The sequence below is a fragment of the Nelumbo lutea genome, chromosome 5 (assembly GCF_056320005.1).
Source record: "Nelumbo lutea isolate HS-2025 chromosome 5, American lotus-T2T, whole genome shotgun sequence".
NCBI classification, from domain to species: domain Eukaryota; kingdom Viridiplantae; phylum Streptophyta; class Magnoliopsida; order Proteales; family Nelumbonaceae; genus Nelumbo; species Nelumbo lutea.
The window spans coordinates 23,110,937-23,125,242 of record NC_142688.1 but is presented as its reverse complement, the minus strand read 5'-3'; the positions used below and the strand labels follow the sequence as shown (position 1 = coordinate 23,125,242).

General features: G+C 36.1%; 1 protein-coding gene across 2 annotated transcripts; it reads left to right on the top strand.

The window, feature by feature from the left end:
- Positions 1 to 550: 550 nt before the first annotated feature.
- LOC148850985 (PQ-loop repeat family protein / transmembrane family protein) lies at positions 551 to 4,429 on the top strand. Of its 2 annotated transcripts, none has more exons than XM_088942864.1 (12): positions 551 to 970; positions 1,114 to 1,156; positions 1,329 to 1,355; positions 1,592 to 1,690; positions 1,816 to 1,922; positions 2,032 to 2,200; positions 2,578 to 2,676; positions 2,856 to 2,951; positions 3,751 to 3,771; positions 3,881 to 3,939; positions 4,025 to 4,115; positions 4,223 to 4,429. In XM_088942864.1, the coding sequence occupies exons 1-12, from the start codon at positions 735 to 737 to the stop codon at positions 4,316 to 4,318; spliced, it is 1,143 nt and encodes a 380-aa protein (XP_088798990.1). In that variant the 5' UTR covers positions 551 to 734; the 3' UTR covers positions 4,319 to 4,429. The 2 variants fall into 2 exon arrangements, with proteins under 2 accessions (XP_088798990.1, XP_088798991.1); XM_088942865.1 differs by having other exon boundaries at positions 580 to 970; positions 1,592 to 1,684.
- The last annotated feature ends 9,877 nt before the right edge of the window (positions 4,430 to 14,306 follow it).

Genomic DNA, 14,306 nt, shown 5'->3' with positions numbered 1-14,306 from the left:
TACATATTTGTATTTGTACTCCTTCTAAATTGAGCTTAAATTGCAAAACCTTATATTTTGTGTTATTCTGTATGCATTTGCGTTGTGCACATTTATATTTATATTCTTTTTAAATTGAACTTAATATTGTGTTTGGTTGCAGTACAATTTTATTTGCACTAATACAAATGCATGGGAGTATAAATGTAAAAAATGCAATTTCTTGTTTTTTTTTTTAATTTCACATTACTCTGCTTCATGTCTTGATTTAGTTTATTTGTATTGTAAACAAATAAAACAAGCTAAAATTTGAAATAAAAATAAGTCAAAATTTATACTCAAATCATTTACACTGTCATTATTTTGCATCAATGTAAATTCATTTGCATCGCAACCAAACACAGTCTAAAGAATTCCACAAAATAAGCACATAAGAGAGTAATAGACTTCAGATTCGAATATTCTACGTGGTCTCCCTAATTTCTAGCCACAACATTTTCTTTCTTAACCCAGATGGACACGGACTCCGGTGAAATTGGCATTTACCGTTTACTGCTTTAGTTTTTTTGTTGGCTCTTTCAATATCACCATTTTCTTTTTGTTGACAGGGTAAGGCGGTTTTTTTTTATCTTTAGAGGTTGCCGCCTATAAAAGTAAAAGTAACCACCTACGGGCTTCAACACCATCACCGCCACGGCCGCCCCAAACACCCCGCCCACCCGAGAGAGAGAGAGAGAGAGAGAGAGAGAGAGAGAATGGTGAACCGCATTTCTCATGCCCACTGTTCTAAGCAGAAGAAGCCTTGTGTTGGATGGGTCGAGGTATATTTCAAAGACTGTCTCTGCAATCTAAGCGATGAAATCTCGTTCGCTTTCGGTTTCTTAAGTCTCATATGCTGGGGAGTTGCTGAAATCCCTCAGATCATCACCAACTTCAACACCAAATCTGGCCAGGGTGTTTCTCTTGCATTTCTCCTTACTTGGGTTGTTGGGTTTGTATTCTTTCACCATATGTATTTTTTATTTAATTTGTTTATTAACCTTGGCACCAGCATTTTTATCTTTTCATTTGGATTTTAAAACATACGACACATTAAAAGGTCTCATTCATACTCGGTTCTATTTTGCTCTGCAGTGATGTTTTCAACTTAGTAGGTTGCCTTCTAGAACCAGCTACAGTAAGTTTTTCTTCTCCATGGTTGTAAATGGTTCAAACCTCAAACAAAAGTTCACTCTACACGCAGATGTTGGTTTCTCTGGGTTAATTACCGACCCATTTCATTTTCATCATAACGAATTTTATTTCTTACTGGTTTTCTTCTTTTTCCTGGTGTGGATGGCTTGTTGCAGTTGCCGACCCAGTTCTACACGGCCGTGGTAATACAAACCTGGCAAACCCTTCCTCTTACATTTCTTTTCTGTTAAATGCTAAACACCCTACATATGTTGGTATACAAACCTGGAAATGAAGTTGTTTTGGCCTTTGGGGTTGTTATGTTTATAACTTTGTGGGTTCTTTTCTGGAAGGATCCCAAATGCTATCTCACCAGTCACCGCTTTGATATGATCTAATGTAGCTGCTTATATCCGTATTCGTTACTTTTTCTCTGCAGCTCTACACAGCAACCACAGTAGTATTGGTATTGCAGTGCTTATACTACGACCGTATCTGTTTATGGTGGAAGTCCAAAGGCAAACAATCATATGTAATGGTACCCACTTTCTCTTTTTTTTTATTTTTTTTCAAGTTTTGTAGTCACCAAACTAAAACAGTATCAATATATTAATTAGTATATATATCCTTCCTTATGAGTTTTCTTTTTAATCAACACTTCAGGTTGATGAAGAGACAAAGCCCCTGAACTCCAAGCTACTTGATACAAGCGTTCCGATACCTAGTAGTGGACCACAGGGACCATCTCCTTCGAGAGATTTATACTATACGTACATATACATCCAAGTTCTCATACACGTCAGTATTTACTTCTCTGTGCAAATTACTTGTGTCGAAATTGATAAGTTCTATTTCTTTATTATCTTGCAAAATATCCAGGTCTGCAAGGTCACTGGCTAGTAGTAGTACTCCTACCTTGGGTTCTTATCTTGGGATTTCGAGAAGTGGTCCTTCGGCTTTGGAGGAACAGAGCGACTCCTCCGAAGATGAAGCGTTTCCCGTTTACGACAAGAAGTCTTCAAGCCAGCCCAAGAGGACTCCACCTTCGGTAATTGAGACTGTAATTTTTTTTTTCTCACTTATTAATAACCCCATTACCTACCATATATGGAAATAGATCAAGACCCGACCCGGGTATACGAATACGAGTTCTTGACTTTGTTGTCCAAAACAGGATCATTTCCCCCTTTTTTTGGCTAAAGTTTCGTAAAATACGAGCAAAAATCGGAGGAGCATATTTTTGAATCTAAAGAAATTTGGAATTTACCGATGCCAGCGCATTAAAAGATTTTACCTTGTTTGGGGTTGAAGGAAATATGCTGAACCTCTGATCTTTTAAAAACTTAGCTTGGATTGCATTTTTCTGTTTTATAATTTGTAATTTTAAGCTGGCCTGATAAATTAGTGGCCAAAATATGTTCACAGGTGGGATATGGAGCGTTCCTTGGTGCATCTGCTAACTTGCCCTTTCGTAGTATGGCTTTGATGGAAGGATACTTGGCCTCAACAGGAAGACGACTGCATGTATGACGACGAGTGTTTGTGTGGATTGATACTAGTATAACTATATTAGCCTATTAGGGAAATCAAGTCATTCATGGCGTTTGATGCGTTGATCGATCGATGCTTGTCATTCCTATAATATATATATATATATATATATATATATATATATGTATGCTTAATTAAATTTTAATTTGTAGGAAACTGAGGTTGCGAACAACGTCTATGGACTTCTGTTGGGATGGTTGATGGCTGCTATTTACATGGGAGGCCGACTCCCTCAAATTTTCTTAAATGTGAGTACCCTTAATTTTCCTGCAGCGACTCTTGATGAGTATAGATTTGAGAAACCAATAATTTGCTTCCTCACAAATATTTGGGCGTAGTATTAGCTCACTACCAGAACCAGAAGTGGGAGTCATTGGATTAAATCATAAGAATACCAAGTATTTAATATAGTGAAGTTATCGAGTTCACTTTATGACTGTACTTAGTGTTACATGCAAGAGATGATGGATGGAGCTCACTTCTTCCACAACCACAATGCTCTCCCGTCACGGACAAGGTGACAAACATGGTGGTGGATGCTTGCATTGTCCGACTCCGAGTAAAGGATTCACCATTTGATGGGACCCACCTGCACCAAGAATCGATGTCTTCTCTTCTCTTTTGGATTTCTATTGTCCTCATCTCTGGAATTTGGTTGCATGCTTTGTTTCATATATGGACCTTTTGGGGGGGGGGGGGGATCGAGCCATTCTTCATCCAATGTCTGAACATGTGCTACGTGGCATGTTATGAGCTCCAGGCCCATCTATATCTCTAGATCCAAATCATTGCCTACAGCCTACCTCAAACTCGATGGAAGCAGGGATTTGACAGCACTGACCCATCCAACAAAGTGCGGGTTGGTCCGGTTGGATTCTTCCTGCCAAGGCTCAAGACACTCCGGTTCTTATATATATACTCAGTGCATGTCCATGCCACAGTTTGGACTTTGTAGTATTCTTTTTAGTGCTTTGTCTCTTCTTTTTGTCACTTGGTGTTTTGATTTATTTAATTTCTAACGAAATTTATGTGGCCTTTATTTTTCAGATTAGAAGAGGGAGTGTGGAGGTAGATATATCTATATCATTTTTATACATTTCCAGTTTGCCTTGATTTTTTTTTTTTTTGTCCAGTGCTCAATTCAATTTCATAAATTCTTTTATCCTTGAATTTCTAGGGGTTGAACCCTCTCATGTTCATATTTGCGCTCATCGCCAATGTCACTTACGTGGGAAGGTCTCTCTCTCTCTCTCTCTCTATATAGAGGATCTCTCTCTCCATATATCTGTGTCTAATTAATATTTTGTTTGAATTAATGCAGTATTCTTGTTAGAAGCACAGAATGGACCAGAATAAAAGCTAACATGCCATGGTTATTTGATGCTATCGTTTGTGTGGCACTCGACTTATTTGTATCCTTTGGGAAATATTCTAGATGGAGGAGAACCATATAATATTTAGTTTTGTTCAATCAGTTCTCTTTGGCTTATGTTGACTTTAACACACAATGCCTACACAGATCATTGTCCAGTACATGTACTACAAATCTGGCCAAAAGAGGAGAGCTAGTTCTCAACAAGGCTACATGGAAGCAGTGAAACCCATTGTATCTTGATTTGTTGTTTTTCACAAGTTAGCAATTTATAACCAAGTCTCGTCTTACGAACACAATGTTTTCGTATGAGTCGATTGTTATTCCTTTTAATAAACAATATTTTCCTATGAAGGCAGATTGCATATTTCTAACTGTTGATGTTTTAGAAATTACCAAGACATGAGAATGAGTCTAGATTGATTCTGGAAATTGTTCGACAGCGTTTTGATCAAACCCAGACCAGATTCTCCACCTAACAACTTCATTCTCTTTGTCCTTGCTTTTCTGGCCGAGAAAAACCCCAATGAACCTGGACGAAGGACAAGTTCGAATTTTCTTTTATTAATTTTTTTGGGTGAACATGAACAGAAGTTAACACAGAGAAAAATAAAACAATAACAATCTACTAGGCTTAGTGGCTTATTAATTACTAAACCAAACTACTACAAGGGGCTTTCAGCCTTTCAGTATAACCACGACGAGCCAACTCGTGCGCTACTCTGTTACTTGACCAGTTGATGTGTTGTTCAATACACACGAACAAAAAAAAAAACTGGTATGTCGTCCCTCATCAAAATGAAGATTTCCATGAAACAATTTCCCCTTGTTAGTGGAAATTAAAGTCGTTCTATGATATCAGTTGTGCAGAGTCACGTATTCAATAATCACCTTGGAAAGAATCAGTAATTTAACAAGCTTAACAGCTTAAAAAACTGCTATTGCTTCCGGCGTAAAGATAGAGAGCATTTTGAGGTTTGAGCTACGCATGAAGCCATGAACCATATTTAATTAATAGCCAAGCAAGCAAGATCCTTTGCGGCCCCTAAAAGAACCAATTCAAAACAAAGCCTTGTCCACCGCCACATAGCCTGATATCCCCATTGTGTTTAACGTTTCTAATTGGAGTTGAAATCAGAACCCCCACCCCCTACCCCCACACACCACAAGATAATTTCCCACAACGTCCCACAGCACATTCGTGCCGTGGAATAAAAATATCTCTCGCTGATAGATGTTCCCAATACACGGTGAGGATGTACTGTTAAACATTGTGTAAAAACTATCTTGTGGGGGCTGATTTGAACTCTTCTAATTGAGTCAAGTAGAGAGATTCCCAACACAACCTTCCATATTTTTGCCATGTGGAGGGATGACGTGCCGAATCCAAGTTGTCCACCAAGTAGGGAACCGCATGGATTCACAATCTTGTTGCGACCATGCCTATCTCAAAAGCTGAGGATCTTTTTTGGCACACGACATGGCAATGATTGTTGGATAGAATTTTCACACCTCACAATGTGAGAGTGCAGGGTGGATAGAGTCCTGTGGGCAGGAAATCCGGAGTGTCGCCTCTCTGCTATTTGCAACAATAGCAAAGCTTTGCCTTCTAATACAAACTCCAGATCAAGTATCAACCTCGACCGGGGATTCAAATATTAAGGCCTAATCCACCTGGCCCAGCCCATAAAGCAAAGCCCTATTAGATATGAGAGCTTCTCGTTTAAAACATGGGCCAAGCAGGTTTCCTACTCAGAAAAAGAAAAGCTTAAAATTATGGTGTTCCATAATTCAAATTAAAGAGTTAGTTTTTATCTCTGAATCACAAATCAAATTCCTAACTCAAATGAAGAAGTCCAATACTGACATTCTTCTAAGTAAACCCAATTTTGTTTTCAATCAGAAATCAAACCTAATTTAATCTCCAAGGTCAACTAAGAAAAAAAAAATGGTAGCAGGTCTCAAATAAATGCCCTGTACCAAGTACCAACTATCAACTACAATGTCGTTAGCCAGCTTTATGCTATTGTTCACTGTTTTTAATACCGGACGGTCAGACCAGAAAAACTGGGAATCGATCATCTGATTAGTTCCGTTTTCTTCTAATACCATTGATTTTGGTCAATAAACCGCTGAATTGATCAGTTAACCATCCAAACGGTTCTGACCATTTTTCAAATTTTTATTTATTTTTATCTTTTTTAAATTTTTTATCAAAACAGGCCAGCCATTTGAGTCAAATGGTCAGACTGTCCGAACCAATAACCGGATCCTGATCAATTCGGCCACCGATTCGTTTTTAAAAACCTTGCTAGCCTATACATACGAGAAGAACGTCTAGTCGACTCAATTAGCTGGAAAGCTTAAATGACCAAAGCTATCCTCAATGTGATAAATTGGTTGGAGGCTCGAAATGGCCCTACAGGCTACAGGTTATCCTCTATTAATTAATGTGCAAATTTCAGTCCAACAATCTTTAATTCTTTGCTTTTGAGGCAACGTTGAAACTTTTCAGCAGTGATATTATTTGTCAGGAAGCACTATGATAAGGTGGGGTATGGCTGCATGGGGTGTATGTGAACTGCGGGTGCCCACGTCATCCCTTCACATGGCAAAAGTATGCCACATTGTGTAGGCCATCTTCCTATTTGACCCAATTATGAAACATTTGACCTTATATTTTATCATTTTGTATATAACATGTAGATACCCAAATATGTATAGTACAAATATATAAAAAATATATATATAATATATATAAAAAAATATATATATATATATATATATAATATATAAAATATATACAAATATATATAAAATATATATAAAATACATTTACATATTTGTACAGTTTGAAAAGAGTACAAATACAATTATGTTTAATACCAATACATATAAAATAATGTAAACTATAAGACTATTCACTCTATATATTTGTATTCGCACTCTTCCCGGATGGAGCCTTAAATACATTGTGATTTTGTAAATACACGCATAGAACCCCCGCTGATTGATAGAACCTACACTCACTGCAATAAAGGCTTGAACGCATTGTATTTAGTGGTAAAAAAGGCCATGAAATGGTTTTGATATGAGGTTAGTCCACCCATCGGTATTCACGGTTCGGTTAAATCAAGCCTATTTTTGAAATCAAATTTCTAAAAAATCAGTAACCAAAATCGAACCAAAGTTGATTGATTAATCGGTTGACTGGTTTGGTTAACTGTTAGTTTTTCAGTTTTTTTATATTTATAATATATATTATAAAAAATATATAAATATATAAGAAAAAATTGGAAATATATATAAAATATTATATTTTAAATAATATATTATATATTATAAATGTATAATGCACTTTTATTAATTTATAATATATAAAATATTTAATATATAAAATATATAATATACATAAATATATATAAAATATATAGAAATATATGTATACCAGTCGGTTTGATTAACCACCGGTTTTCTATATCAATTAACTGATACCAAACCGATACCTTTGATTTTTTGAAAATATCAAACCGACTGATTTGATTAACTGAATTTTTTATTTGGTTTCGATAGGTTTTTTATTCAATTCATTTTCGATTTTTCTTTCTCACCCCTAATTTAAGATGAGGTTAGGTGGTGGAGAGATCATCATGTTGGTTGTGCAATTGGGTCAGTCCATGGTCAATTTAACTTAGCCGCTAGTTCTAGATAAGGCCTTGATATTGCATTTTACGTTGCAAAGAGAAGAAAGCATCAAAGATATCGTTGGTAAGACATCACATCAAGACATTGTGAACTTTGCTGCTACAATAATTCCTTAAAGACACTGCTGTTCTATTGTTATTCTTCGAAAAACTCATCGAAATGATTTAAGAGGGAAGCAAGAACAGAATGGAGGTATAAGCAAGAACAGAATTGAGGTATCTTTAAATGCACTTGGGATTTCCTACCTATTCTCTATCCGCCGTGAATTGGAGCCACACATTCTATTATAAATTTAGAGATGTGTGGCTTCAATTCATGGCGGGTAGAGAATGGATAGGAAAAGTTTGTAGGAAATCTGAAGGCCTTTAAATGAGGGAGTACGTGATACGTGATCGAAACAAAGCAGGTTCATGACTGATCTGGGCCTTTTCCCTTTTATGAGAGTAGAAGTTTCTCAGCTTCTTTTGTTATTGTGGTTTATGCAGAAATGTATTCTTTTTCTCTCCAGTTCTGCTTGCATGCATATGGAAAAATTTTACATAATAGTACAGACAGGGCCAATGCAGATTTCTGAATTCTACTGCAGATCTATAAACATTTAAAATGTCAAAAGCCCCAAGTCTATACATCAATGCCCGCCCGTGAATTGGCATCAATTCCGAGATGGCACCTACTCCAACTGTAAACCCATTTATGATTTTTGGAATAAGTGTAGTTACCCATATTCTTTTTTATTTTTCAAGTAAATAAGACAATGACCGTGTTTGCCATAAAAATCTATTATTAAAAGGGGTAATTTTGTTCATTCCAAGTGTTGGCAACTTTCCCCTTTGATGAAAAAGTTACCCACTTGGGAGATAGATAAGGGTAAGTGATATTTAAGGAAAATAAAATTTTCATGTACCCCACATAAATGTGAAAAAAGCATAGTTTTTAAAAACGAACCGGTGATCGAACCAGTCAGGGGTCCGGTTATTGGTTTGAATGGTCCAATTGTTTGATCAAAATGGCTGGCCCATTCTGACAAAAAATAAAAATAAATAATAAAATTTTGAAAAACAGTCAAAACCGTTTGAACGGTTAACCAGACGGTTCAGCGGTTTGCTGAATAAAATCAACGATTTTGGGGGAAAAGTGGTTTTAGAGGAAAACGAAATCGATCAAGTGACTGGTTCCCGATTTTTCCGGTCCGGTCCAGTTTTGGAAACACTGGAAAAAAAGAAGGGACCTAAAAATTCAAGTCCACATTGGGATTAGAAAACAAAGGTTTTCTCCAACCTGGAAAAATGTAAAAGCTATTGTGCTACCTTGTTTTAAAATAAAAACCAGAAAGCTGTTCAGCAGAACTGGTTATGAAAAACTTGAATTGATATTTATTTAGGTGCTTCACATGGCAGTATGGCACGGAGAACAAAAGGCATCTCCGACAATAGATTCCAAACAAAGGATTCCCGCTTAAACCCATTTATGATTTTTGAATGACTTATAATGGACTGTAAGGTGATCGGGCTCTGGTTTGAGGACTTGTTATATTTTGAATGGGCGCAGCCCAAAGGGCTCGATCATGTATAGATTCCTCAAGTTGGGTATCTGTCTTGCACTCCTAATTTATCCATGTTAAAAGTTTCCTAGCAATTGATGTATCGGACGAGATTTGTGATATCAGAGCATATATCCATATGGTTTATGTTTGGTTTGGTTTCACATAGATAAAAGAAACTGGAAGCGCTTCAGTTTATGAAATTAGTAGAGTGCAACTTGGGCGGGGTTGCGTTGGGTTTTTGTTAAAACTTGAATGGGCCTGGTAGGGAAGACTGGGCTTGGCGCAGTGCAAATTCTTGACATCGTGTACCCAACTTGCATCCCATTTCTGAGAATACAACACATATATTTTAAAGCCCATGGGCTGCTTCATTGCAATAAATCTTTGATCAATGCAGGGCTGAGAAATTGAAGGAAGAAAAAATAGTCATATATTTACATGCAGTGGAACCACTTGTTTTTCAAGTGCACACTGGAAATTTTTCTGGAGGATTACATACAATTGCTTTTTTTAGGTTATGTTTGGTTTGAAGGAAAAGGTAGGGAAAGACAGGGAAACCAATACAAGGGTTGTAAAGGTTTCCTTATCTTTCCCTTCCTTTCCCTAAATTCTCCTTTAAACCAAACATATCATTAAGGTATAAGCAAACGGTGTCATCTTCTCGTTTTTATCCATCATAAACAAAGATTTGTTGTTACCCAAACAAGGATTTGAATTATGTGAACGAGTAGATGGACTTACCATACGAATAAAAATCCCATCAAAATTTTCCAATACCACAGACGAGATGATCAGAGGCTCTCCTGGTTAAGCCATGGTTTCCATAAGAAAGATCAATAAGCCCATTATATTTGGTGGGCTTAACTTGAGGGTCCAGTCAGGGGTAATAATGTTAAAAGACAGGAATTTATGGTAGAAGAGTGTCGAACCCAATGTTGGGAAAATATAAGATCCACAGAGAAAAATCCAAATAAGGGTTGATTGCACCAGACTTATCATTCGACATTCAGTGGCCGGTGTCTGACTAGGAAACTGGGGCCCCATATTGGGCCCTTTAGTCTTTGGAAAACCCTACATGCACTGATGTCCATAGTCGTCAAGCAATATAATTCTCCTAGCCCATATCATTCAAAGCTTAGATCTTGGATGCAAACCAGTTCAATCACCAGCCCATCTCATGGATCATGGGTGGCTTTTGCTTACTTTCTGGAAGACAATTTTAGTTTTATAAAATTCGCACCGAAATATTTGAAGTTATAAGAATTTGCTGCTACATATTTTTATGTATGCGCAAGTTTTATCTTTGTTATAGGGGCAATTCTCCTTACCATTTGGAGTAAAGGTAGGGAAACCCATACATGGTCTGTACGGTTTTTTTATCTTTCCTTTCCTTTTCATATCTTTTCCTTCAAACCAAACACGACCTAGCTTAATTGATACATGCTCAAACCTTCCATCTGTTTCCCCCTAATTCAAAACAACCCTAGAACAAAGAATTCCACCGTTAATTTTGACAGAAAGGGAGAGATATTGAGATCAAATTCTTCACCAAACCCTAAAATCATTGCAATAGTATAATATATCGTGATAGGAGAAAACAATCCATAGATCTGCAGGAGATGAGATAAATAAATTAAAGAGTAGTTCCAGCATCGTGTTGAGAGTGGAAACACTCCCATTTTCCATTAGCTTGAGGAGGAAGCATGTTGCTGAGTGAAGAAAACATAGATCTGATAAAACCTTATATTAGAGGTAAACCATAGTGGGCATTTTGACCCATTTAATTTTATTTATTTTAAGTTGGAATTAAATAGGGGGCACTATTGGATTAACAACAAAAATTTAATGGCACTTGTATTGTAATCACCATCCGAGTATTGACAAATAACGACAGGGTCACTAAGGGTAAATTTGTCTTATTACATAAACTAACAGAGGGAGGTTGTTATATTTATTTGAAAAAGGTGCGGTTTAATATCTGTTACAAACTTCTCAGGAGGTTTAAGTTTTACTTCCTTGAGTTAAGTGACAAATGTAAGAGAAAGCATCATTTTCTGGTATAAAATTCAATTCCTTCTCACCTTGAAACCACTTTTTGGTCAAAAGTCGTTGATTTGACTCAGGTGGTCGATAGTTTTTGATCTTTTTTATTTATTGTTTGTCAAAGCAGACCCTCCAGTCAGACTGTTTGACATGGGACAGGGGACCGTACCCCGAAACTAGACCTTTTCCTGGTTTGGACAGGATTTCAAGCCCACGAGTTTAGGCTTGGGCCCAACCTTTTTCGGGCCAAGCTAGGGATTTTTCAAAAAATCCCAGCTCAAGCTTGAGTCCAACTTGATTATGTATTATATAATAAAAAAACATATTTATAATATTTTTTCTTCTCTTTTTCCAAGTTTCCAATTAATAATGAGATCTTTCATTTTTTTCTTAGGTTTTAAGGTCTTTTAATATAAATAAATTAGTTTTTAATTGAATTAAAAAGTAATTTTTTTTCCAAATTTTTGGCCAAGCCTAGGCCTAGGCTTCGGGCTTTATATGAGGAATTGTTATATAATAAATTAGTATTAAAATCCGGGTTTTATTATGTATTATATAATAAATTAGTTTTAAAATCCGGGCTCGGGCTCAAGACCTAGGCCCAATAGTCAAGTTGGGCTCGGGCTCGGGCCTGAACATATTCTGTTAATGAAGAGGCAAAGCCTAATCCAAACCCGACCCATGAACAGGCTTATCGAGAATCAGATCCAAAATGGTTCCCTATCCGGTCCGATTTTAAAAAGCTTGACCTAAATAGATGTGCCACACCTATGAAAAACCTGAAATTGAAAGTGCACTCTTGACTCCCGTGGTGCAAAAGGAATTGTTATACTAAGATATTTTAACTCATTTTCTTCAGAACCCTTAGGAGAAGGTAGTAGGATGATCTGGATTGAATAGGGATATCCATGGTTTGATTAACCGAACCATACCCAACATTTTCAAACCGAACTGATCCTATCAATTTTTCAATTTCTCCGAACCAAAATTGAACCGATACTATCAATTAATTAGTTGATCAGTTTCGGTTTTTTACCAGTTTGGTTCTTTGGTTTTTTATATTTATAACATATATTATATAAATATATGTATAATATTATACTATAAATAATAAATGCAAAAAGGCTAAACCCATGCTAAAGTTTCCTCTCTAGGTTTCTAGAGGTATCCCCTCTCTTTGCTCTAAGAAAGTTTCATTCTCGGGGTTTCCTTGGATTTCATCTCATCGTCCACCCTTTGTCGTCCTTATTTCGTCATCGGTTGCTTTTAGGGTGGCTCCCCTCTGGGAGTTGCCCCTATCCCCTTTTCTTTTCTTCCTATTTCCCACTCTCCCCCTCTCTTCTCCTTTCTTCTCCCCTTCTCCCTTTCCCTCACTCTTCTATCTCCTTCTTGATTAACTTGTTCTACTTCTCGTTCTGTCCTCTCACTCATTCTTCTCCTTTATTTTTATTATTTTATATTTTTTTGTTTTTTGTTCTTTTTTCTGGGGATTTTGGTATAGGAGGCTTACTCTTCCTTAATGAATTTGGTGTTGGGTGGTGGCCATTATGGCTACTTTGGATTTCACCGTCGGTGGTTGTTTCCCAACTATATTTCACTAGTGTTTATAGTTTCGGGTGGTTACAGTTATGGCGGTTATTGTTCTGGGTGGTTAAAGTTTTGGTGGTTACGATTCCAGGTGGTTCCAATTTCTTGGTGATAGTTGCAGTTCCTTGGTGGCAATTGTTTTTCATCTCTCATGCCTTTTTGGACTCTCGGTCTTTACCTTTGTGAGTTGCTGCTGTCTTTATCCCTCTCTTTCGGTGGTTGGAGATAGGATCAATTGTTTCTTCTATTGGTGATTCTGCCTCACCTTATATCGGTTGCAGAAGTTTTTTCTTTTCTCCTTTATCCATTGCGTCTATTTTGTTCTTTCTAAGGAATTGTGTTTGTGCTTTCTTGCTTGGTAATGTTATTACTTCTTTGCATTTATACAAGTTTCTTAGTTTGAATGAAATATGATATTTGCCTTAAAAATTAATAAATGATATATAATATGTTTATAAATAGATTATTATGAATATTATATATGTATATAATGCACATATATATTTATATATAATTTATAAAACATATTAAAAATAGATTTGGTTAACCACCGGTTTTTTCTAGATTAACTAAAAACCGAACCAATCCTTTGCTTTTTCAAAAACACCGAACCGATCAGTTTGATTAACTGCATTTTCCAGTTAAATTTGATTATTCGGTTTTTTATATACACCCCTAAATAGTTTTTATTTCTACAATGGATGCATCTCCCCTCTTAAGGGGTCTAATATTTGCTACTGAGAAAGTTGATATTGTAAGTTAAGATAGACACTGATGAACTTGTTTAATGATTTAAAGAATGTGAAACCCATTCTTTGGCATAAAAAGCTGCGAACTGTTTTAATACGCTTTATCTCGAAGCAAACGTGAGAAGAAATTATTTCTCTGGTAAAAAACATTAATTACTTTATCTTTTATATAAAACAAGTCTATGGCACTTGCGGTTGTAAACCAATATATTTTTACTCTTGCCTTGAAAACTAAAAAAAAAAAAAAATTCAAAGAAGAAGAAGAAAATTAAAAAATGAAAAAACGACAGTGTATATAGAAACATGATCCGAGACAAGTTCCATAGGGTACTGATAAGTGATAACTGACCTCCTATCTTCATCCCCATTAAACATGGTTTCTGCTCAAAATGGCGGTTAAGTAATTAATTAATTAGGAATTGAAAGCTTATAGTTTACAACTCATTAGTAAAGTTTCCAATGCAGACATTTTGAATGCAAGCATCAATAAATGAATACTGGATACTGGATGTACATGCAAAATAAACTAGATAGGAGATGTTTAATTAAGGTCCTCCTCAGATTGAATTGAATGTATAATGGGTCAACTTTGTAATCATGTGAT